The following is a 26,503-nucleotide window of genomic DNA, read 5'->3' as shown; positions in this document are numbered from 1 at the left end:
ATGATCTCACAGTTCACTGACTGAGTAACCGAGGCACTATTTATTTTTTAAGTAGGCTTCACATCTGGCATGGAGCCCAACTCGGGGCTTGAACTCATGACCCTGAGATGAAGATCTGAGCTGAGGTGGAGAGTCGGGAGCTTAGCCGACTGAGCCCGCCCACCGGCGTCCTGCCCCACACCCCTTTCATGGAGCTCCACACACAGCGAAGCCAAACAACACAAGAAGTACATTACGTACATCCCGGGGGAGCGGGGAGGGACGGGTGATGTCCTGGTCCTTGAGCTGGGTGATGGGTTTTCCGTGTATTTATTTTCTTGTTATAGGTCATCATTTACAGGTAGGTTTCATGTATGTATCCGTGTATCCAGTATTTGAATGGGCGCAAAATTACATGAAACCAAAATCAATATGGTCATAAAAACATCTAATCCACTGACTCAAAAAACATCTGTTTCCAGTAAGCAAGTATAATTTTCCCTCTCAAAATAGAGATTTCCATCAAAACCAACAGACAATGGACTAAACAGAAGAAGAGAAAGAACGTCCCCTGCGGCTGTCCTCGCTGATTGTTCCAAAGCCTCCGTCACTCCGATCTGAACCTAGCTTTCATAGTTGGTAAACGGATCAGGCAAGACCCGTGTGGAGGAGGAGAGTGTTTGCCCCTGGGATCAGCCTTTGAATGTTAAACCAGGAAAGGGTTCGGAGGAGCAGCGAGGCTCCTGGCTGGTCTCACTCTCCAAATGCAGTGGAGGTAGTTGTGTCCTGTAATCAGAATACAAACAGTGGCTTCCAGGCAACTGGCTCACCAATTCATCAAGCACTCATGATTACTTATTCCTGAGAATAAAGTAAAATCAGCCACAGAGCTGCCCAGGAGGTATATCTGCCCTAAGGTATTAAGCAAAGTAGATGGTCTTAAAAACATCTCTAGTCCCCCGGAGCTACTGGAATAAAAACATCAGCGATGCGCTCCATTGGGCTTGTGGAAGTGTGTTATGGGTTGAATTGCTTCCCCTCCAAAATCCATGTGCTGACCCCCGGGACCTCAGACCGTGACCTCATTTGGAAATACAGTCACGGCAGATGTGATTTGTTAGGATGAGGTCATACAGGAGTAGGGTAAGCCCTTAATCCAAGACCACTGGTGTCCTTTTAAAAAAAAAAAGTTGGGGGGGGAGTTTGGACACGGCCACGCACCCGGGGAACGTGCCGTATGAAGAGGAAAGTGGAGATTGAAGTTTCTTGGCAGACACCGAGGGATGTGAAAAATCACCAGGAAACCACCAGAAGTTAGGCAAGAGGCGTGGAGTAGATTTTCCCTGACAGCCCTCCGGAGGAATCACCGCACAGTTTGCCTCTGGATTCTGGCCTCCGGATCTCGAAGACAACGATTCCCATGGTTCTGAGCCACACAGGCGTGGTGCTCTGGCACAGCACTCCCAGCAAATCAATATGTTTTGGTTCTTTAAGATTTAGGAAAATACTTTGTTTCCTATTCAAAGTACTGAACATCGTAATTACGACCTCTGTAGTTTGACGGTCAACATTTGAAATCAAGACACCGGGAATCAAGATTCTACCTTGCCTTTTGATTGGCTGTCTAACCTCAAATAAATTGCTCACGTCTTTGGGCTCCTGTTCTCTTGTGTGAAACTTCACGGTACCAAAACGGACATACCCCACGAGCCCCTCACAGTGGTAAATAGACCCAATGAGATAACGCGTGGGAACGAATTTTGTGAATGGTTAAGACCTAGATCACCATCAATATCGATTATCAACTAACCTTCTCGTGTACCCCCCAAGTTGGTATGTGATATGTCGTGTCCCCATATAAGGCTGGCACAATCTGTTGATAGAACCCTGAGTTTATCTATGACTTTGGGAAGGGAGCTTTCGCAGGGTCTCCGGGGGGGGGGGGGAAAGGCAAGAACAGAATTTCGTGAGAATTTGCGGTTTGATTCAAGGCGGTTTTTTCAACACGGGGGCTTGAGCGCATCTGGTAGAGACTGTCCTATAACAGTAGGAACAGCGAGGCCGGAATTTCGGACCGTTGACGCTTTCTGCTGAGAGAGTTGGGCATTCCTGTAATGAGCGATAAGGTTATTTGCCCGGGAAGGCGGCTCCTGGGACGGGAACGCAAGTCTGATGAGCACATGAGTGGTGCTGACCACTCGTGTTCCAACTGGATGGTTTCCGTTCTCCAGTGTAAAAGACGCTCTGTCTGCTCATCCTTCCCTGCGCAGGCTCAGCTTGCTGTCCCCTGTCCGTGGTCTTCCTCCCCAGGTCAGCTCTTCTTTCCAACAGCCTTTCTGCAGGAATTGTCCCTTCCTGTCTTTCCAAACCTCTTTCCTTCTTCCCTTAAAACCGGTTGCTAATTTTTGGTCAATCAAGCTGTATGATATTATCGATTCCTCGTTAGAAGAGCCCTGCACAGAGTTCTTTTGTTTTATTAAAAAAATATTTTATTTATTTGTTTTTTTAATGTTTATTTTATTTTTGAGAGAGAGAGAGAGAGTGTGTGAGTGGGGGAGGGATAGAGAGAGAGGGAGGCAGAGGATCTGAAAGCAGGCTCTGAGCTGTCAGCACAAAGCCCCACGCGGGGCTGGAACCCGCGAGCCTTGAGATCATGACCTGAGTTGGTTGAGTTGGATGCTCAATGGACTGAACCACCCAGGTGCCTCGGAGTTATTTTATTTTAAGGAGAATTCAACCTAGATGAACGATGCCGTGTAGACAATTCTGGGTGAAAAACTGTCCCCCGAAGAAGAGAAGTGGATGCTGTCCTCTGTCTACCACTTCTGGACCCATGTCCCCCTTGGCTTCCAGACAGAGGACGGGGGTCGCTTGGCCCACTCAGCGTTTGTTCCCTCAGCTGTGCTGATCACATAAAGTCACCATTAGATCAGCTGTGTTCAGCACGATGACGATTTCTTTGCATTAAAAATCAGAATAGGGCCACTAGTTTTGAACTCAGACCCAAAAAAACCCACATCCATGGGGAACCGTCTTCCGGGTCCAGGGTAGCCTGGGCTGAATTAATCCAGATCCAAATTCTCGCCCGTACCTGTTCCCAGCCTTTCTCACTCCCCAAAGGCTAACTTTTTGCTTTAAAAAGCTACTTTGAAGAACTGGTAATTCTCTCCTTGTGGCGCAATCGCAAGCGAATGAATGGTTCATTGTTAAGGAAGTCACTCTACCAAGGGAGACAATCTCTCCTTCAGGCGAGGTTAGGAGTGTTGGACCCAAGTGGTAATTAAGTGGAGTGTTTGTGTGCATTGTGCTTTCGCAGCCCCGTGTGTGAGGCATTCCACATAACTGAATTTGGGGGTTTCATCCATGTATAAGGGACTTTATAGATAGGTATGTAGTAAAGTACAATAACACTCTCTTATGTTTCCAAAAGGGTTCAAAGACACGTAAGATTTTTGAAAACCTGGACATTTTACTGGGAGTGGGGAAAGTAAGTAGCAGTTTCTGGAATGGCTTGGAAGATTTGGTAGGGTTTACGATACCACGGCTATTATGCTTTTTCTAGAGGCCCAAGTCCCCCCACCCCCACCCCCATCCACTTACAATTCCTATTGACACGTGAGTGTGAAATAGAGATATAATTTACCAACAGAGACAGTCCCAGAAGGAGGAGAAGAAAATAGGACATTCCAGAGAAGTAATAAGCACTTGTCTTTGATTTCTGAAAAGAAGAACTAAAACAAAAACAACCCCCCAAACCCCAAGAGTGTTGCCAGAGAGCCCTAAATTTCTGCTGAGAGATGGTCCTGTTTTTTCCTCTTCTGGTAAAATACACATACCATAAAATTTACCATCTTGACCATTTAACAATTTTTAAAAATGTTTTATTTATTTTTGACAGAGTGAGAGAGGGAGGGAGAGAGAGAGACAGACAGACAGACAGATAGAATCTGAAGCAGGCTCGAGGCTCCTCGCTGTCAGCACAGAGCCCAACGCGGGGCTTGAACCCACAAGCTGTGAGATCATGACCTGAGCCGAAGTCAGACGCTTAACCGACTGGGTCCCCCAGGAACCCCCTCCAGTAACATTTTTGAGTAAATGTCCACGGAAGCCCATCAGAAAGACCTTACCCATGGGAAGGAAACTGGTGTGACCGGCCGACCCAGTCCTGTGAGTGCTAATCTCACCCTCAAACGGCAGTGTTCCTAACCCAAGTTTTCAATCTGACTGAAATGGGGTGAATGTTACACATTCTTCCTTAGTTTAAAAAAGCAGAAAAAAAGAAAAAGGAGGTATCTGGCCTCGGGCACATTAGGCTAAGACATTTCGTAAGTAAGAACGCTGATAATGTCAGGACACAACACATTCAAGATAAATATTTTAAAAATTAATTTAAACACAAAAGCTGGGTCATGTCATTTGATTTCCACAATAACTTGAGGGGAGGTTAAGGAGGGTATTACTAAACAATTTTACCTGTGAGGAAACTAACTTTCCAGAAAGCTATGGGACACATCTAAAGTTATATACCTGGTGGGGCGGGCGACTGGCTCAGTGGGTAGAGCACATGACTCTCAATCTCAGGGTTGTGAGTTCAAGACCCATGTTGGGTGAGGAGCCTACTTAAAGAAAAAAACAAATTAAAAAAAAAAGAAAAATCAAGATACATACCTACAAAGTGGCAGCATTAGAACTAGACACCAGGTCTTGGAGACGTAAACGCCGAGCCCTTTCTTTAAGTCAGTGTATTTAATCCCCGGACAAAAGACCCAGGCCGACTGCACAGTGGACTGGGTAAAGCATTAATAGCTTGCAGACAGTGAGTTCTGGTTGCACTACGAACAAGTTATCTCTTACAGGATAAATAACATTGTCACAACCTTGCCTCCTCAATAACTGGGACTAGTGGGTGGCTTGCCCAGGAATGATCTCGTTTGAAGAGTCTTCAACCTTTACCTCCGTCCCGGAAGCAGAAACATGTTTTGATTTTTGTTGGTGGCTTCCCAAAGTGAGGAGTCCTCAGAATTTAAAAGGAATGAAGCTGGTCCGATTGAAGGGGGCGGGGGTCTAGACACCTCCCCAGGAAAGTGCTGTCCACAGGCTGACCTGAGAGGTCCTGGGGGCAGTCAACCCCCATTCCCTCTCTTTCTCTGTCTCTCCCCATCTTGCTGTCAGTCTCTCCAGGCCAGAACTGTGGCATTTACGTTTTGTGAGTGAAAGCTGGTTATTGCCCCCCCAGGACTTCAAAACTGATTCCCCTGAGAATCACGCCCTGGACCCCGAGTGGGGAGGAATCAGCCAAAAGTGATCGCCGAGTGCTTCCTCAAATACTACCCACCCGAGGTGGTTAGCGATCTGGGGCCCACATGCAGAGGGAGGAGAAAGGGCAAGACCCTGTTCAGTGCAGGGTGCCGGCAGCTGCGCGGTTTGTGGTCAGGCCGCACCCCTGCGGTGCGCAGGTGCACCTACCTACGGAGAAAGCACTCTTGAGGGCAAATGTATGAAGCTTTGCCCGGGAGACCGTAACCAAGGGGACGGTGTGCTGGCCTCGCGGGAGTGGGGGGGCTCCGCAAACGACTGCAGGTGTCTGGACAGAGGACACCTCCTTTGTCTAGCCCCGGGGATGAGAGTGCGCTTCTCGATACTGGCTAAGACTGGAAACTTCTCACCAGAACTCATTCCTTTAAGGGGCGCCTGGGTGGCTTAGTCCGTTAAGCGTCCGACTTTCGCTTGGGTCATGATCTCACGGTTCGTGGGTTCGAGCCCCGCGTCGGGCTCTGTGCTGACTGCCAGCTCAGAGCCTGGAGCCTGTTTCAGTCTGTGACTCCCTCTCTCTCTGACCCTCCCCTGCTCATGCTGTCTCTCTCTCTCTACTAGAAATAAATAAAACATTAAAAAAAAATTAAAAAAAAAAAAAAGAACTCATTCCTTTAAGAACCCACACCCTGCAGTTTAAATGTTCACTCTTGTTGTTTTTGGAACTTTCTAAACTGTATTATTCCCTTTCACTTACCGGATGTTGCTCAGTATGGAGACTTAAGGTTCTGTGTTTAGGGATCCTCAGGTTGCGGGGCTCCCATCCTGTCCCCACAAGTCCCCACCGTCCTCACCTCTGTTCGCAAGTACAAGCCAGCCACGCGGTCACACCCACAGCTGCCTTTTGAGGCCCCTTTCCTTGTTGCTAACTGACTTTGTATAGATAGAGCCTGGGAGCCAGAACGTCCCACTTCTCACAGCTGGTTAATAGCCAGGGTCCTTATATAAATTAAGTGCCTGGGCTTTTATCCAGTGATGGTTAAAACAGTACGAGTTGGGGCGCCTGGATGGCTCAGTTGGTTGAGTGTCCAACTTCAGCTCAGGTCATGATCTCATGGTTTGCGAGTTTGAGCCCCATGTCCAACTCTCTGCTGTCAGCACAGAGCCCACTTCAGATCCCCTGTCCCCTCTTCTTCTGCCCCTCCCACGCTGGTTGTCTCTCTGTCAAAAATAAATAAACATTAAAAAAAGTTTAAAACAGCACAAGTGTGTTTTTTATTATTAAAAAAATCTTTTAATGTTTATTTTTGAGAGAGAGTCAGAGACAGAGCTTGAGCCGGGCAGGGGCAGAGAGAGAGGGAGAAACAGAATTGGAAGCAGGCCCCAGGCTCTGAGCTGTCAGCACGGAGCCCAATGTGGGGCTTGAACTCCCAAACCATGAGATCATGACCTGAGCTGAAGTTGGACGCTTCACTGACTGAGCCACCCAGGTGCTCGTACAAATGTATTTTTTAAATTACTCTTTTTAATTGTGGTGCAATGCACATGCCAGAAAATTTACTGCCCCAAGCATTTCCAAATGCACAGCTCAGTGGCATCGAGCACATTCACTCGGTCGTCCATCCATCCAGAGTGCTCTTCGTCTTGCAAAACTGAAAATCTGTCCCCGTTAAACACTAACCTGCCCCCCACCCCCTTTCTCCCTCTTTCTGGCCCCAGGCCACCACCATTCTATTTCTCTGTCTCTGTGAGTTTGACGACTTTAGAGACCTCATATAAATGGAATCATAGTATTAGGTCTGTTATATCTGGGTCCTTTCACTTCCCACAGTGCCCTTGAAGTTCATGTGTGTTGAAGCGCATGAATTCATGTGAAGCGAATTCATGTGTGAGAATTGTCTTCCTTCTTAAGGAAGGAAGCATCACCTTTTCTTGTCCATCTGTACACTGCGTTCTGCACGTCCACTCAGCTACTGGAGACGGGGTCCCTTCTGCCTTTTGGCCATCATGAAAAATGCTACTCAGAACCTTTGTGTGCAGATACCTTTTTGCCCCCTAAATTTCAATTTTCTTGGATCTATACCCAGAAGGGGCATTGCCAGATCAGATGGGTATCTCTATTTTTAATGTTTATTTATTTTTGAGAGACAGAGAGAGCACAAGCAGGGGAGGGGCAGAGAGAGAGGGAGACACAGAATCGGAAGCAGGCTCCAGGCTCTGAGCTGTCAGCACAGAGCCTGACGCAGGGCTCGAACTCACTGACCGCGAGACCATGACCTGAGCCGAAGTTGAACGCTTAACCAACTGAGCCACCCAGGTGCCCCCCAAATTGTATTTTCAATGCACAGAAGAGCCAGCCACTTAAAAGAGGCCCATAACCACTTATTTTAAAAGATCTTGTTAAAAATAACTTTTTATTATAAAATAAGATGCATTCATTGTAGGAAATTTAGAAATTATAGAAAAGTAAGTAAAAGAAAATAGTGCCACTGTCCAGGAATAAAACATTTTTGCGCATATCCCTCCATTTTATACGATCCCCCCCAACACACAGCCCATACATACGTGTATGTACTCATGTATATACATACACATATTTATATGTGTGCATGTGTAAGTACTTATGCATATATATTCTTATATATGTATACACACACACACACACACACACACACATTTTTTTTTTCCTGCCATTTTTCTTCCCTATCTTCTTCCCCGATCACCCACCCCCTCCCCACAGGCCTGCATCTTAGATTGTCAAACATTCGCTAATCCTGCCACACATGCTCATAGGGTTGTGGCTTACCTACTCTTATTTTTAAAAATTGGCCTTCTTCTCTGGTACCCGGCTGGCTCAGTCAGTAGAGTGTGCAACTCTTGATCTTGGGGTTGTGGTTTGAGCCCCACGTTGAGTATAGAGATTACTTAAAAAAATTAGAAAATTGTGGTGCCTGAGTGGCTTAGTCGGTTAAGCGTCACTTCAGCTCAGATCGTGATCTCACGGTTCGTGAGTTGGAGCCCCACGTCGGGCTGGGCGCTGTCAGCGTGGACCCTGCCTCGGGTCCTCTGTCCCCTCTCTCTCTGCCTCCCCTCAACTCTCCCACACACCCTCTCTCTCTCTCAAAAATAAACATTTAAAAAGTCAAATAAATACATAAACATTGGCCTTATTCTATTCTCACACTCTGATAGCCTGGTTTTCTCATTTCATTATGTGTTAAAAAGCATTCCCCCAGGTCACCATATTTTTAAATAATTAACTTCCTTTTGAATAGCTGCATGGTAAGAATCCTGAAAAAATAATCCCTTCACATCTATCATGATACGAATATCACTTCATGTGTTTGGGAGGTTTTCCTGTCCTGGACTCTCTTGGGGGCAGAGCTAAAAAACAAAAACAAAAACAAAAACCAACTAAACTAAACCTGTTGTAAACTAATCCTGTTAGTTACCTCCTGGGTAGACTCTTTCCCAAGACTGTTTCTCTCTTTTTCTAGACCATGGAAGCCAGCCAGCCAGAGGGGCAGCTCCGGTTGGCACCTTTTTGTAAATGACAGGAATATGGATGTGCTACGTACGGGAAAGACATCTCTAGAAGGGGTCGATCCGTGCGGTTCTCAAACTGTCAGAGAAGGAAGAATACCACTCATTTGGACAAAGCTCCTAAAAAATATGAAGGAGTCCTGGAAGGCTGCTGTGATAGAATTCCGCGAGCAGCCTTACTTCAGAATTAACTGACGGTTCACAGTTACTTGGAGGGTGTTTCGGCACCGTCAGGCCTTTGGGGAACATGCCTTCACCTGTGTCCTTTTGCAGAACAATTATTCCATGTTGGTAGCGTGCTCGTGGTCTTTCCGAAATGTTTGCGAACGATGTTGTTGCTGCTGTATTGGTGTATTTGGGGTCTTTTTAAAAAAATTTTTTTTAATGTTTTATTTATTTCCTGAGAGAGAGAGAGAGACAGCGTGAACAGGGGAGGGTCAGAGAGAGGGAGGCACAGAATCTAAAGCAGGCTCCAGGCTCTGAGCTGTCAGCACAGAGCCCGACACGGGGCTTGAACCCACAAACCGTGAGATCATGACCTGAGCTGAAGTCGGACGCTTAACCGGCTGAGCCACCCAGGCACCCCTGGTGTATTTTGGGTCTTACAAATGATTTACCACTTAGTAAATTTGAAATCCAAATTACACAGCTGGCCCTGGCTGTGGCCAGCTAATAAATGCTAGAATTCTGGACCGAGTTAAGAAGCTCTCACAGACTGCTTCAATTTCTAACCTTTTCCGGGGTAATCATGTGGGAAAGAAACACTTGGATTTTACGGGTCAAAGATTATTTGAAACAATATTTGTCCTATTGCATACGGAAAAAATGTCTTCATATATTTTTAACTCGATATACTTGGTAAACAACCTTTTTTGAAAAAAAGATGAGGGGCACCTGGGTGGTTCAGTTGGTTAATTTTCCAAGTCTTGATCTCAGCTCAGGTCATGATCTCACAGTATGTGAGTTCGAGCTCCACATCAGGAGCCTGCTTGGGATTCTCTCTCTCCCTCTCTCTTTGTCCCTGCCTTGCTCATGCGTGCAGAATAAAGAAATAAAGTTAAACAGTTTTTGTAAAAGGGGTGCCTGGGTGGCTCAGTCAGTTGACTGTCCAACTTCGGCTTGGGTCATGGTCTCACGGTTCGTGGGTTCGAGCCCCGTGTCGGGCTCTGTGCTGACAGCTAGGAGCCTGGAGCCTGTTTCAGATTCTCTATCTCCCTCTCTCTCTGACCTCCTCTGCTCACGCTGTGTCTCTCTCTCTCAGAAATAAATAAAACATTAAAAAAAATTAAAAAATTTTTTTCGGTAAAAGATGATAAATACAAGTTATAATTTAAGTCATAATTACTAGATTGCTTGAATTGTGACTATGTCTCTAAGTAGTAGACTATATGTTCCCAAGTATTATCATTCTTCCTCTGCCTTCCCTCAAACTGTAGAAGAAACAGCCCACGACACAAGGAAGCGTGTGGCACCGACTCGCAGGAGCATGTGAGAACGTGCTATTGCGGCTGCATTGAGATTTATCCCCAAACGGTGCAATTTCTTCATTATCGCGTCTGCCAGCAAAGGTGATTGAGAGGGAAGCCGCCATTTTCACCTTGTCACTTTCCTAACGCATCAGATGCTGTTCTTCTAAGCATCAAAGTCAAAGACAATCCAGTCATCTAATTAGTGCTCCTGGACCTGTCAACCAGTTTTGGGATGCGGTGAAATCTACTCTTTCACCCTCTTTCCAATATGAAATATAGAATTTAAAGAAACACTAGACCTGAAAGATAGTCTGAATTGGCTCTTCCGCTTTCAGCGTACACGAGGAAAGGGAGGTCCACAGAGGGTGGACGCCAGTCTCAAGGCAGGTGTTGCGTTCATTGGCTCAGTCACATATCCCCGTTCGGCCAGGCAGGGTGACCGTGCCGGAGTCCATGTGAGGCCCTCAGGGTGCAGAAGGGTGCAAGGTATTACTGCTGCTCTTGAAGAGTTACACTCCGGGCAGGCGGGCAGCCTCAGGTGAGGTGGGGACCATGGTAGCAGCGTGAGCCGAGTGCTACAGAAGCATGAAGATTGACTGTAGCTCTACCCAAGGAGGTTGGGAAGGCTTCCCGGAAGGGGAGACTTTGAGCTGGGCCTGAAGGGATGAACACTTCATGAATTCACATGGAGAAGAGCAAGGGACAACCCAGGTAGGGTATGTGGCATGAGAAAACCACCACCCTGTGAGCATGTATTGCAGAGTTAGGGAATGGCCAACAGTCTAAGATGCAAGCTTAGGGAGAAAAGATAAGGAAGGAAAATGGCGGGAAATTGGTCTTAAAAAACTCTTGTGCGAACTTATTCTGATCAGATAGGGCTCCGTGGAAGGCTTGTAGGTAGGGTGAGGATATGATCAGACCTGGATTTACAATCGAGTTGAGTTAACTATTTACATTCCGGACAAGAGAGCCTAAACATGGAAGAGCAGCAATTATGAGGAACAAAGAAGGTATACAGATGGCCAAAAAGCATGAGAAGAGACACTCAATGTCATCAATCACCAGGGAAATGCAAATTAAAATGACAATGAGGTAACAATACAGATCCATGAGAGACTCTTGAATGCTGACAAAAACTGAGGACTGATGGATGTGGGGGGGGAAGGGGGAGATGGGCATGGAGGAGGGCACTTGTGGGGATGAGCACTGGGTGTTATATGGAAACCAACTTGACAATAAACTATTTGTAAAAAAAATTTTTTTAACTAAAAACAGAAAAGAAATTAAATAAATAAAAATATATTAAAAAAATACAGATCCACTAGAATGGTTAAAATAGAAAAGGCTGACCATATGAAGTGTTGACAGAGTGTGGAATAGAGGGAGCTCTCGTATATGGGGAATGGAAAGTGGTACAATTTGAGGATGCCTGGGTGGCTCAGTTGGTTAAGCGTCCGACTTCGGCTCAGGTCATGATCTCACGGTTCGTGGGTTCAAGCCCTGTGTCAGGCTCTGTGCCGACTGCTGGCTCAGAGTCTGGAGCCTGTTTCAGATTCTGTATCTCTCTCTCTCTGACCCTCCCCTGCTCATGCTGTCTTTCTCTCTCTCTCTCAGGAAATAAATAAAACATTAAAAAAATTTAAGAAAATGGTACAATTTGGAAGCCAGCTTGCCAGTTTTCTGTAGAGTTAAATGTATGCTGTGTGATCCAGCCATTCCAAATTGAAATATTTGCCCCAAAGAAATGAAAGCATATGTTCCCACAAAGACTTGTGCATGAATGTTCATACCAGCTGTGTGCATAATAACTTAAAAACTGGAAACAACCTAAATGTCTATTGACAGATAAACGGATGAACAAACTGTGGTATATCCATACAACGGAATACTACTCAGCAATAAAAAGGAATGTGTCTACCAATAGACACAACGACAAGGAAGAATCACGAATATATTATGAGAAAGAAGCTAATGCAAGAGTCCTTATCTCCTTGTAGGGTCTGGTTCTAGGACGGCTCCCCGGCCAGGCATGGGACCCGAGCTAGACTGGGTACCAGGACACGACACAGGGAAGTCGATCAAAGGCCGTCTGTTTCCTCACCCACAGTCCTGCGGAGTCCCCCTCTGATGGCTGAGTCCGAGGGGAGCCAGGAGGTGCTGGTGGCTGTGGTTAGAGCCGATCGAGAGGAAGCAGCTAACACTCCGGGAGGTAAAAACAAAAGACAGAGACAGTTTTGACTGTTTGGGACACCAGCCACCCCCTGCCTTTCCTGACACTTTATGAGAAGTCTTACTTCTTACACCTTACTGCGAGTGGGCTGTACATTACAACCTTTTAAACGGGAGTGATCACTGGGGCACGGGGAGGGGGGTGGGCTCAGTCAGTTGGGTGTCCGACTCTTGGTTTAGACTCAGGTCCTGATCTCAGGGTTGTGGGATCGAGCCCCACGTCCGGCTCTTTGCCTAACCTGGATTCTGCTTGGGATTCTCTCTCTGTCCCTTTGCCCCTCTTTCCTCTCTCTCTAAAATAATAATAATAATAATAATAATAATAATAATAATAATAAAGGAAGTGTTTTATTATAAGTCTCTCGACCTCTGGCATGCATGACAATGCAGTCGACCTGTCCAGGGCACCAGAGAGTGACTTGGGACCCCAGTGAGGAAAACACTGAGGGGTCCTCCAGCGAGGGCACACGCATGTTTCTGTGTAATCCACAGGTGTCCAGGACCCTCCTGCATACCACTTTGCCCCGAGTGTTTGTAAAGCGCCTCCCCTTCCTCTCCCGTCTGCCCTGGCTCTTCCCTCCTCCTGACCCCCATGTCCACTTCTGTCAGACCTAAGTGTCTTGAGCTCTAAGTTTCCTTCTTACAGCCTCCTAGGATCTTTCACATACTCTAGCTTCTGTGCAGTTACACCCCTGGATGGGCGCCCGGTACATCTGGAGGCCAAGAGCTAACATTTTGCTCGGAGCCCTCCAGGAATATTTGTTTCCTCTCCTCTTCCCACCTTGGAGAGAAACGGTCTTCTTGAACTCTGCGGGGGGATGGCCTCAGTGTCTTTTTCAAATCAGAGGCAAACATGAGTTTTATCCCAAGGCTCGCTTGGCTCCTTAGTCAGACAACAGTCCCACACTGAGAACTCTGCCAAGTGATTCCGAGGGTCTGGTGAATTAGAGGGAGGATCATCCTCATATTTATCCTTGCCACCAAACCTGATGGCCTAAGAAGGGTGCAGTTCCCACTAGAAACTTAAACTTGAGTGTGGACAGAAACTATTAACGTCTCGTGGACCAGCTGGGAATGGTTTGGAACATTCAAATGAGGCTCTTGTCGAGACTTGAAAATAAGCAGAAAGGGAAGCCAAATGTTGATCACTCAGCTCACAAGTTGTAGTTCTTGTGGGTGGCCTCAAGAACTCCTTATCTGCAAGCCAGTGGCTGCCCTCTGAGACCCTGCATTAAAAAAATTGTTTTAAGTTTTTTTTACATTAAAATTATCTATTTGTTTATTTATTTACAGAGAAGGAGAGACTTCTCAAGCAGCACAGAGCCTGATGTGGGACTCGAACCCACGAACGGTGAGATCATGACCGGAGTCGAAACCAAGGATGCGTAACCCAGTGAGCCTCCCAGGCACTCCCCCACCTCTTTCATATTTTAAAGTTTTTTTGAGGCCTTGAATTTTTATCATTTTGCTCACCCCATCTTGCATTTCCTGCTCTCTCTCTTTTTTTTTTAATTTTTTTAATATTTTATTTATTTCAGAGAGAGAGAGAGAAAGAGAGAGCGTGAGCAGAGGAGGGTCAGAGGGAGAGGGAGACACAGCATCTGAACACAGGCTCCAGGCTCTGAGCTGTTAGCACAGAGCCCGACGCGGGACTCGAACTCACGAACTGCGAGATCATGACCAGAGCCTAAGTTGGCCGCTTAACCGACTGAGCCCCCCAGGCCCCCCTCCTGCTCTCTCTTCTGTCTGAAGAACTCTCTGGTATATCAACTGACCAACCAGTGAGGAGTGTGTTGTCGCCACGTGGATCCTGAGGAGTCCTCGGAGTGGCCCTTGATATCAGAACCTGGACGCTCTTCAGCTGGGGCAAGAGCTTTACCACAAAGTGGCTCCTCAGGACAGCAGCCATTATTTTCCTCCAACACCGTGGGGACTTCTTGAAGAGAATCGGTGTATCATTTCATCTTGCTGCATGGCGATCTGCCCATATCTTAAGTGGCCTTAAAACAAAACAATAACCATTATTTCTCCCGATTCCGTAAGTTGACCGGGCAATCATCTTGGTCTGGATCAGCTCAGGCGGGGTTGGATGGTCTAGAACCCTCATTCACAATCTGGGGTCGACAGGCTGTTGGTCCAGGACCTCAGTTCAGTCAACTCCCTTCTGTCCACGTGGCCTTTGGTTCTTCGGCAAACCAGCCCAGCTTTCTTCACAGGTCCATGGTAGTTCTGGTTTCCGAAGAGCAACAAGTAAGGGCAAGCCCCAGTGAGCAAGACTTTTTAAGTCTCTGCTTGTGTTTGCTCTTATCTCATTGGCCAAAGTGGGTCACATGACCAGGCTCAGCATCAGCATGGAGACCGAACCAAAGGCCTGGGTATGATTACGACTATTCTAATATTATCTACTAGCATAATCCATATTTATTGTGATCATTTTTGTGAAGAGCCTGGCCACAGGGTGGACCTGTGACTTGGTCCTGGCCAGATGGAGAACTTCTTCATCACGGTCACAGCAACTGGTTCTGAATGGACAGCTCAAGTTGGTCCGGAGTCCTTGCTGGTTGGACAGACTGTCCAGTGTGGGGGTCACAGCGCTGGCAGAATGTGAAATCGGAACTTGTACAGCAGGAGAGAATAGGTCAATACATGGAGTTAGAGATGGTGACACTGAGCCCGGTAGCTAGCCTGAAGATCATGCTCTAAATACACAATAAGTTTTCCTTCCTTCCTTCCTTCCTTCCTTCCTTCCTTCCTTCCTTCCTTCCTTCCTTCCTTCCTTTCTTTCTTTCTTTCTTTCTTTCTTTCTTTCTTTCTTTCTTTCTTTCTGCCTAAGCTACTTTGAATTGTGTTTCCATTGGTGGCAATCAGTCACAATCCTGATAAAAAGACTTGGAGGATGGAGGGAAGGACAAAGCAGAAAAGCTCTTTTCTTTGACAAGTCGATAGTAATGGCAGAGTAGTTGCGTTAGATGTCGCATCAGGGCCCTGGTTACCTTACGCCACGTGGTGTTGTCGCATGAGCAATCCCATCGGTCACAGAAAGAGTTCCTTTGAAAGTCCCGTGAGTTGAACCTGACGTAAACTATGAGCTTGGCTAGATACACCAACGTTCAATATTAAACAGACTGTCCGGTGCTCCAGATACCAGAGGAAGATGAAGAATTACAGGCCAGCTGTCTTAGCAATTGATTCTTAACTTAATTTGGGCATCATTGAGTCTGAAAGGAACACCAAACCAGGCCTGATACTGAACAGAGGCCCGAAGATATAAATAACTCAAATCAAGCAACTCAAAGCTACTATCTCATTAGTAATAGGGGAGGAAATAAAGTGAAAAGTAAGAAGGAAAAGACCAGATTCTGAGCTTTTGAATTTTTTTTAATGTTTATTTTTGAGGGAGAGAGAGAGAGAGAGAGAGACAGAGCATGAGTGGGGGAAGGGCAGAGAGAGAGGGAGACACAGAATCTGAAGCAGCGCCAGGCTCCAAGCTGTCAGCACAGAGCCCGATGTAGGGCTCGAACTTATGAGCCATGAAATCATGACCTGAGCCAAAGTTGGACGCTTGACCGACTGAGCCACCCGGGCGCCCCAAGACTGTGAGCTTTTGAAGGGGAATATTATTTGCAAGTGAGAGACACTGAGTAACCTCAAGTTTGGTGACGTGCTCAGTGAAGGCAACGTTGCAAAAAACACACAAACGGGGCCTATTTACAGAAACATGAATGACGAGATGCTTGACAGATACGAAACACCACCTGAATTAGACCAGAAAGCACGGACGAGAAGCTAAGATAGTAAGTAGGCTTCCATTCAAGGTCTTTCCCTGACATATTATAACCACATGCATCGGGGATATATTTTTAGTGAGTCCTTCAGGACTAAAAAAAGTCTCTCACGAGAAGATAAAGGAAGAAAAATAGAGGAGTTCTTACAGCGATTTCAGGTCTCCTATTAGACAAAGTCTTTATGCCGAGTTGGTCTGCACACAACCAAAGTTCCAGGTAGCGTAGGGACACCCAGGGGGTGTGGGCACCCCCCAGCTAGCCTCCCCGATACTGCCTGGAAGATTAATAATAAAAAGAATGCAGATACTTCTGGAGATGCCTTTAAAAACACACCTGGGCTTGGCTTCCTTGTCTCCTGGCCTGTATCCAACCCAAAATGTCAGTCAATACACCTCAAGCATTTCTACGTGAGTTTTTGGTTCACTGGGTTCATTCAAGAACCTGTGCCTCTGCTAGTTGTGAGCCTGGGATACCTGAGCTGAAGGTGTGGTGAAAGGAGTTACCTCTCAGTAGCCTGATTATTCTGGAAAACAAGCCAACAAACTCTCAGTAGCCTGATTATTCCAGAAAACACACACATAAATAGGCAAGCAAACATTATTCGTGGTGTCTCATTGGAGACTCTTTGAACTCATTTTTTGAGTCCCTTCACTGCACGAGGGACAAGCCTGGGCACTCACTCAGGGCACAGATCTCTGCCTGGGGGAGGGCTTTATTTATGGCCGGATGGCCTGGGCCCCGTAGCTACCAGGGGCAGAAGGAAGAGGTAGGTGACTTGAGAGTGTTTTGTTTGCTTTGCTTTTAACTATGTTAGTTCTATTTCCCAAGTGGACCTTGAGCCTTTTTCTCTTTTTCTTTTCTTAATCGGAGGAAGTGAAATAGAAGAGGCCATCTGGTGCAGAGTTTAAGAGCGTGGCCCGCGGAACCGGCCTTTCCGGCTTTCTCTTCTACTGATTGTGTGGCTTCGGGCAAGCCTCCCGACCTTCCTGTGCTCCACTTTGGGGAGCTGCAAGGATGACCCTAAGGGGACCCACTTCCCAGGAATGTTGGGAAGAATAACAGAGGTATGGTAAGTGCCTAGCAGGTGGGCAAATCCCGCTTTGGGCCAACCACTAGCTCGTCTCTCACATTCCTGTGGCTCTAAGAACATTACTTTTCTCAAACGTAGAGCCCGAGCCTGTCTGTATCTTTCATCTAAAGCAGGTATTGTTAGTACAGAGACTAGAGGTGTTTAGCCACTGGCTACCTTCTCAAGGACTTTACAAATTCCATCTCTTCACGTATAGAATGGATGCGACATCACCATTTGGCACCAAAGGCACTAACTGTGGGAAGGTTGTGCCTTTCTTTCCGCTGTAGGAAGCCTTGACCAGAGACTGGATTTTGACATCGAACTTAAGAAACACCAAGATGCGAAGATAGTTAATTTCCCCAACTAGAATTTGGCTGGATCGCCACGCTTAGCACCAGCTTCAAAGAGAAGGACAATCGGGATTTTTAATGAACTTTGAAACAACCTGGAGGTGAGAGAGGACCCCCAAACGATGTGGGGTGATGCAGTGTGAATTAATACCCGACAGCTTGTTTGGGATACATCCTAGGGGTAATATCTTGCTTCTCTACCGCGATTAGGCAGAAAATCATCTTTTCTTTAACAACTTTCCTCCTGATGTCCTTTGGGAGAGATTCCAGGGTCATCTCCAAGATAACTGCCAGGTATTCTCAAGTCTGATTATGTCACAGTACACGGGACAAGTAAATCAATGTAACAAGAAGGGCAACCACTAGTTTTTCTTCCCAAGCTACTGGGAAATTCTGCAAGACGTAAGAGCTCAGAATTAGATTGTGGCGGTGCTTCTTTTTAAATCCCATTTGTAAAGCACCATGATTTGATTGTTAGCTAGAACTGGAGCCCACCTGCTGTGCTCTTTAATTAGCGGTCGTGGCTGAATTTTGTGGAAAAGATGCAGTGTTGCATTTTTATAGAATATAGTCTCTCCCAATTAATGTTACTGTGACGTTACCGTTCGGGCTTTAATAATCTTCTGTCAAGTTTACACAGTGCAGCGTCAAGAAAAGAGACTCCGGGAAGAGGAAATGAAATTAACTGAATAAGTCCTAATTTGGAAGGGAGAAACACGACAATTGGGAGAGAAAGAAAGCAAATGTCACAGGCAACTGCTTTCCTCTCGCGTCTATGTCTCCTGATAATATTTTAGGACCCAGATTATATATGGGCAGCTAAAGCTGAAAGATGAGTAAGAGAAAGATCTTGAATCCTACTGGAATATCATGTTCTACATTATTTCTTTTTTCCATTCTTGGAGAGATGAACAAAAATTCTGCTGCGAACTGACTGCCACCAAAGAAAACAATACCGATATATGTAAGTAGAAAGGGTGCCGTCACCACTCACTGGAAACTGCCTTCCCTTCCTCACCCGTCCCTAAGTAACTCCTAATTTTTCAGGGGAGAGTCCTTTTCTGGGGCACTGGGGAGACCTTGCCTACAATCGCTAGCCCTGTTTGCCTCACTGCTGAGCAGCATTAGTCACGCACCCTCCTCATGCCCATAAATGGAGGGCAAACCCACACTGAAGTATCAGACGAATTTAAACACGGCATGTTCCGAGAGAAGCCTCAGAGCCAGACTGACAACACTCCCAAGGCCAAGTCAGCTTTGACAGAAGCGGGTTTTCCATTTCATCTTCTGCCCTGGTGCACACTGCTCACAGAGGTGTAGACCAGCATCGGGGCTGTGAGCACCTGGGGCTCGGAGCAGGTCTCTTCAGCCGGATGTTCTAGAATGCCGTGGCGGGGGGGGGGGGGGGGGGGGGGGGGGGGGTGGGGCTTACTCTAGGGAGGGGGTGGAGATTCACAAACTCAGTGTTAAGGAGAAAGCCTAGTTCTTTTGATGAATAGTCTCCTCTTCATCTTAGATCGGAGCAGGCAGACCTTCCTGCCTTTCAAACGCCTGGGTGGCTACGGAAGGGCCGGGCACTGGGCTTCTGGCCGGACAAGACTGACCAGAGTTCAGACCATTTTCTCCATCTGGCGGAGCCAACAGTCTCTCTGCTCACGTTTAAGCAGAGTTCACGAGAAGCGAATCAGCTTTAGCTTTGACCGCGTCACACCACGGTATCTTTGGCCACAGGAAGGGGGTGTATTGTGGGGGAAGGAGCAGCACCCCAGGAATCGCTACTCCTCGGTTTAAGTCCCACCACAGAGTGGCTGTGTGACAGCGGGCAATTTACCTAACCTCTCTGGGTCTCACTTTCCCTTTTGGAAAAAATGAGTGGGAGGGACTTAAGATTCTTTCCACCTCTAAAATTCTTTTATTCTCTATGGTGACATGTTCCGCAAAGTTTCCTCTGTGACCAGAATCAGTCTGTGATTTCCTAGCTCAAGTTTCTCTTGGCCCTCTTTGTGAAACCAAGTAGGAATGAGAAGCAGTAACATTTTTGTCCAGGGCAACAAACTGCCCTTCCACAGGATGCCCTTTGGAGGTCAGGCCACCCATTGCCATATCCGAATCCAAATGCAGTGGGATGACCAACTGGCGAGCTGCCGTGCAAGGGGATGAAAATGGCCATAGGCAGCCAAGATTCTTGGCTGGTACATTTTTAATAAACATAGGAAACAGAGCAGCATTTTCCACTTGGATTGCCTAATTCGGTGCCCATACCATCGGAATGTTTGCTGTTAGGACAGAGATGATGTGATAGATCGCTTACTGAGTGCAGGATGGATTACATTTCACAAACGAGAAGTGATGGAGTCATCTGTAAGGCATTTCTATCCTTGCCTCTCACCCGCTCTGGCAGGAGGTGGTTTGAGTCATTACAGCAAAATCTCCACCCCTTTTGGCCCTTGGTGAGAGTTTTCCCTGAAACACAAGCTCTATTGGATTTACTGTATTGCTATGAATGGACTCAGGCAAAGTGGTGCGAGTTCTTTGTGGTGGCATATGTCTTATTAATACTTCCCCAAGATACTTCACTGTAACTTGTTACGCTCCCAAGAAAAAAGCCTCCACGCCAAGCGGTCTTTGGTTAATCCGGAGGGTAATACTGGAAGCGCCCCGGTCCTAATGATGGAAACTACAGTGAGTACTTAGGCGAAGACAATGACCTTCACAGTGGGTAGCTAGGGTTCTTAAGGGTGCCCGTTGAACTAATTCATCCAATTCCTGAGCTCTTTACCTCCGTCCCTGCCCGTAATGTGGCGACAAGGACAGTCGACTGGCGAGGGTGTCTCCCAGCGCTTAGAGATCCCTGCATAAGCCGCTGAGTGGTGGTAAACTGTAATTAGGCGTGTGGGTGGAAATTAGCGTTCTTCAAGTACGCCATGTTAAAGCAGAGGCGCTGTGCTTTCCGCCACCTGAGGCCACCCTGGTCCCGGGCCACAGCTGCAGGTCACCGCTGCCTGGAGGCTGCAGGTTCGGAAAAGAAAATAACTCTGCGTTGAGTCTGCAAGCAGGTTGCTTTTTTATAGTGAAAACTGGGCCGTGCGGTTCCATTATAGACAAGCCGGGCATTGACCAAGCACGCCTGTCACCTGCTCACGTTTCCTTTGCAAGTGTAAATGGTCGCCAGTGTCATAACGACAGCTGGAACTGTACCTCCGTCTTAAAATAACCACCAAAACTCTTGAACGGCTTCCTGGGGCCCTGCTTGGGCCTCCATTTTGGACGGGCCGGTGCAACACCGGGAAGCCAGCGGCAGCCTTTTTCCATCGCAGCCACCTTCTCCGGAGAAGACCCATCCTCCTCCTCCTCCTCCTCCTCCTCCTCCTGGCGACTGCAGGACGCCTACCATTTGTCCAGTCTGAATTCTTGCTTGATTCCCGGATTTGCTTTCGGGGGCCGACAACCTCCCACACTATAAATTCTGCCTCGCCGGAGGACGGCCCCCGCCCCCGCCCGCCACCCCCGTGCCTTTCCACTGGTCTGCGGCGCCCCGCTCGACAGCTACGTTTCAAAGCGGGAGACCTGGAGCGCAGGGAACACGGGGGCCCTTGAAACTGTCGTGGGTTCGCCCCCTGGCCGTGCCCCCCGCGTGCGTCCGCCGATGAGGTCATACCCGCCCCCAGAGTGCGTGTCTCCGGTGTCTCCCCGGCGCCCCAGCGGCCCTCGCGTCCCGTTTAGGCGCCCCCGCCCCCGCCCAGAAGCCAGCTGGGGAGCCCGAAATCCCCCCCGCCAGCTCCCCCTCCCCCTGTCTCTCCCAACCCCCGCTCCTCCCCGCAGGCCTCGCAGCCCCCCGCTGCCACCCCCGCAGGCCCCGCCGTACGCCGCAGCCCCCACTGCCCCGCAGCCCCCAGCTGTCCCCCGCAGCTCCCCTAATCCCCGCTCCTCCCTGCAGCCCCCCTTACCCCCCGCAGGTCTCGCGGCTCCCCCACCCCAAGGCCCCGCTGTCCCCCGGGAGCCCCGCTGACACCCCCCCCCCCACAAGCCCCGCGCAGCCCGGTCGCGGGGGGAGGCCCAAGGGCAGCGCGGGCGGGAGGCCACAAAGGGGCTCGGCGGATCGCGCTCCGCAGGGCGGCGGGGCCGGGCGGCTAGCGCGGGGGCGCTCCCGCCCCGCCCCTCGCCGCGCGCCCCCCGCCCCGCCCCCGCGCCGGGGGAGGGGGAGGGGCGGTAGGGGGCGGGGAGGGAGCGAGGGCGGCGCCTGCGTGCTCCTCGGCCGCGCGCCCCGCCTCCCCGGCCCCGCGCGGCGCTCGCGGCTCTCCACCGCTGCTGCGGCGCCGCCTGCACTCGGCCGGGCGGCGGCGGCGGCGGGCTCCCCTCCCAGGGCGGCCGGGCGCTCCCGCAGCGGGACGACGCGCAGCCTCGGCTCCCGAGCTCGCAGCTTCGCGGCCCCCGCCGCGCCTCCCGCGCCCGGCCGGCGCCGCCGCTCCGCGCGGGGACATGGTGTAGCGCCGGCCGCCGGCCGCCAGCCGCGTCCCCGCCCCCGGAGGAGAGGCCCGGCTCGCGACCCCCGCGTCCCCGGCCGCCGGGGAGCCGCGGGCCGCCGGCACCATGAGGTGAGGGCGCGGGCGGGGACGACGGGCCATTGTGCGACGGGCGCCGCGACCCCGCGGAACCCCCCCCGCCCCCCAACCCCCGGCGGGCGCCGCCCGGCCTCGGCGCCTCAGTCCCTTTGTCCCTCGGGCCTCGCTCCGCACCCGGCGCCGCCCGCCGTCCCCGAGGCCCTGCTCGGCCGGTCCCCTCCCCCGCCGGCGCGCCCAGCCGGACCCGGGGGTGGGGATGGGGAGGGGGTCGCGGGTCTCGGCGTGCGCGTTGCCGGGAGACGGGCATTGTTCCGGGCGGAGGTGAGGAGTCGTGCGCCTTCGTCCCGAGATCCCGGCTGTAACGGGGGTGGGGGGGGTGAGGAAAAGTTTGGGAGCCCCGAGCGTGAGGGCGCGGGGGGCCGCGGGGCGGCGGAAGGTGACCGGACGGCGCCGGGGCGGGGGGCGCGGGCCCGCGTGTGTGTGGGGGGCGCGCTGGCCTCTGCACGCGGGCGCCTCCCCCGCCGCCGAGCGCGGCCCCGGGGCGCCGTCGGGAAGCGGGGCGGCCTCGGCCTCTCCCCGCGCAGCGATGCGCCCAGGGGCCGTCCGCGCAGGCCCGCTCGCGGGGGTCCCGCCTCCGGGGGTCCCGCGGGGAGCGGGGCTCCGGCCTCGGGGGGCGGTGGTCTCGCGGCGCCTTCGCCGCGCAGGCTCCTTTGTGCTTGAGATTGATGGCCCGCCGCTGCCCGGACCTGCCGAAGGCGAAGCGAGGTTTCGGCGACCGAATCCGCAGATTCCTTCGCTTTGGCGAGAAAATGTCATGTCATTGGGAATCTTCCTCAATTCAAGTAGTTTCCATTTTAAACGCTAGTTTTCCTTCTTTTTATTCCATCAAGGTTGAACATTTTCCCATTAAAAAATACATTTTCGTATCACATAGCTGTATTTTTTCACTGTAGCTTACTGGGAATTTGAGTTGTTTTCTCTGATTCCAAGTTTCAGACCGTGATCTTCGTGGCCTTAAAAATGTGTTCAGTGCTGTGTCTCTAAAGAGATTCCTTTTCCTTAGTCGTTTCACATAACTTATTTTCAAACGGGAAGGCTCAGTTTAAAACGTAATTATGGCGTGCAAACCAAAAACATCATCTTTGTAAAATATGGCTTGAAAAACTTGAACCGTGGGTTTGAGCTTGGTTTTTTTTTCCCCCCCACGTACTGATGTCCTTGAAAACGCAGGAACTGTAATAAAACATAGGTAACCTTATATCTTCCCATACTATTGTTGATTTCTGTTTTAAAGATTTAGAGCTGTAGGAGTCTTGCAGACCAGACATTACGAGTCCCCTCCCCCCCCCCCCGAATTTTGGGTAGATTTATCTCAAGGTTGAGAAATATAGAACAGTGAAACTGGGGTATTTTAAAACAAAATGATTATAAAAGTTGTTTGATTCAGAAGTGATGAACCAAAAAAAAAAGTAGTTCTGGGTATTCAGTGAAGTTTGATCACTATCATGTGTAGTTGTCAGCCTGTCACAGGTAAATTATGTCTTCCCCTGAAAGTTCCTTTTCTAATGAAGAGTAATTTGTGATTTCTAAGCTTCTTGCTCGGTTCCTCGCTACATTTGGAGGGGGAGGAATCCCACTGATACTTCCAGTAGCACCAAAACCAGAACCTGGCACATCCGTCTGAAAGGCTGGTCCAGGTAGTCCACAGCAATTCTTTGTAGGCTCATTTTGAATAATTTAAGAGCACAAAAGATCAGCTTTTCGCTCGGTAGGGCCTTAGGTGATTGGTAGGTGGTTTGTGCAACTCAGGTGTCCATGTTTCCACAGATCCCTGGAAAAGTAGGCTGGTTCGGTATGGGAATACCTTTGTGCTGTTGCAAAGGGCTTTGGGATATTTTGGTGCTTAAGAAAGGCTTTTCAGGTTATATTAACATTTGGTTTTGTCTCAGTGATGCCTCTAAGTACTGTAGGACGTGCGTTGTAGTATTAAGTTGAGCCTTTATATTAAGGAGTAGTTCTGATGTTTTAAAGTCCATCCAGAAATAGGAATGCATGGGCAGGAATTTCCATTTGAGTTGGTCAGAATTCCGAAGAGAGGATATGATGAATATGTTGCCATTTAAGTATTTATGATAAGATCTCTCAGATGACTCCAGTTTCAGGAATAGCAGGCTCGCTGCGCGTAATATTCCCAGGCTGAAGGGAACTGAATAATACTTCACATTCTTGAGACGATCTTACAGGCGTTCTACACGTGTGGAAAGCTGTATGTGGAATTACGTGTTTATACTTTGTTTGAAGAGGATCATTTACAAAATGAGAAGGCGTGTTTCGCGTACGAGGCGGAGAAAAAAGGGGGAAACCCAAAAAACTGGTAGTTTATTAGCGTAACATGCAACTTCTTGGTTCTATTATTTTTTCATTTAGGTAGTGTTGTAGAAGTAGAAGATGGAGGATTTATGTTTGAGGTAGGTGTGTATATATGTAATCTTAATACAGGATAGGCCTTTTAAGTGACTGCCTTTTTTTCCGCTAGTTGGTTTACTTACTCAAGATCTTTTTTGATGGAAAGAAGAGCTCGTCTGATGTAACGTAATTGCACATAGACTAGTGGCTAATATCTTAGACGTTCTCAGGTTCGTATTACATGTAAATCGTGCATACTTTCTCCTATTAAAGGGTGACTTTCTCCTTTTAAAAAGAAAAGGCATGGTAGGGTTGTGAGGGTTCATCAAAGCCACTTACTAACTGGATACCCTTGAGCTAATCATGTTGCTTCACTGATCCATATTTTAAAATGTAAAAACGGGACATTTATTGACCGGGTAGTGAGAGTCAAATGATACAGGAAGAGAAGCTATATAAAACTGTGCTTTTATAGCCGCGCACAGTTCTGTTCTTGCTCTTGCTTCCGGGCTCAGCTCCATCTTAGATGCGTTATGTTAAACTTTGGGGCAGTTTGCTTTACCTTTCCGGGCCTTTTCTAGTTCATGGATGGTAAGTAGGTTACATTTCGCTTGTCTACTCCAGCTGCTAGCCTTGTTGGACATAAATGCATTTCTGGGCTTGGTGGGGAAGCGTGCGTGAGTCGTGTTTGTTTGGCGCCCATGTGGCCCCAGAGCGTGGCAGTAGACCCTAGAGAAATGAAAATGTGTGTCCATGGAGACATCAGCACACAGATGCCCATAGCAGCTTATCCGGAGAAGTCAGAAAGTGGAAACAGCCCAAATGCTCATTGACTGATGAGTGGAAAATCCAAGTGTGGTATGTCCATGCGATGGAATAGCATTTGACCGTGAAAAGGAACGAAGTGGTGAGGCTCACTGATGGTCCATGAAGCAAATCATGAGAATCTTAAGAAAACTGCAACCTGGTGGTGATTTTCCTTGGATATGTCTGCAGTACCCTCAGATACCAAAGCAAGCTCTGTCTTTAGGGAACGAAGTAGTCTTCACATTTTTAGATGGACTGAGGGCTCTTCCAGGGGTACAGTTCTAGAACATGTGGTCCCGGTAACCGGGGAATGCCCTGGCAGGAAGTCCAAAACTGACTGCCTTTAACTGTGTGTGAGGCCCTCCATCTCCTGTCCTGTTCCGTCTCTGCGTTACTTGTGTCAGTTCCTGAAGAACCCAGAGCATAAGTGAAGTAAAAGGAATAGCTCTTTGGGTCACATCGCCCAAGGGTGCAGGCTGGGCGTTTACCCTGCAGCGAAGGGACCTTCCTGTGGTTTTAGGATGACCACATGTGGGTTCTGTTTGAGTGTCTGCTTTGCTCTACGGTCCTGAGGTGTCCCTTCCTCTCTTCACTCAGCCCCCCATCTCATGCTAGCCTGGTGTTGCCCGCAAATTGTGACTCTTGAAGATTTATGAATCAGAAGTTTTAATTTAGAACATTGTTATTTTTACTGCTTTGTAATCTCTTTAATTTTTGCAGTATTTTGAGAAAATGAGCCAATGACTGTTGCCCAAATAAATGTCTGGTCAGTGTGTTCTGTTTTGGTCACTGTTCTCCTTCCATTATAAACTTCCAGTACAGCTTTTATGTCAATTTCAGAAGATATGGAAAGTATGAAGATGTTAATAACTCAAAATCAAACCATCTAGAATTTTGCCGTTGAATTTGTAGCTTTCTAGACTTTATAATGCATGTAGGCAGCTGTGAGTGAGTTTGTGTGTGTATGAGTGTGTTTTCAGTAAAAGTAAGATCATAGTGTTTGGGAGTGAAAGTGTTCTACATTATATATTTTGTACTTGGTGCCTTT

General features: G+C 48.6%; 1 protein-coding gene across 1 annotated transcript in view; it reads left to right on the top strand.

Annotated features, from left to right (window-relative positions):
* The first annotated feature begins 21,982 nt into the window (after window positions 1–21,982).
* Window positions 21,983–26,503, top strand: part of ENAH (ENAH actin regulator) — a 134,206-nt gene continuing 129,685 nt past the window's right edge. Inside the window, exon 1 of the mRNA XM_039235811.1 lies at window positions 21,983–22,275. Within this exon, the coding sequence (XP_039091742.1) occupies window positions 22,271–22,275 (5 nt within the window). The 5' untranslated portion in view covers window positions 21,983–22,270. The remainder of the gene's footprint in view (window positions 22,276–26,503) is intronic.

This window comes from Hyaena hyaena, unplaced genomic scaffold (assembly GCF_003009895.1).
Source record: "Hyaena hyaena isolate Hyena2069 unplaced genomic scaffold, ASM300989v1 scaffold_103, whole genome shotgun sequence".
Taxonomy (NCBI): Eukaryota; Metazoa; Chordata; class Mammalia; order Carnivora; family Hyaenidae; genus Hyaena; species Hyaena hyaena.
The sequence above is the reverse complement of the archived record's forward strand: the minus strand, read 5'-3'. Positions and strand labels throughout refer to the sequence as shown.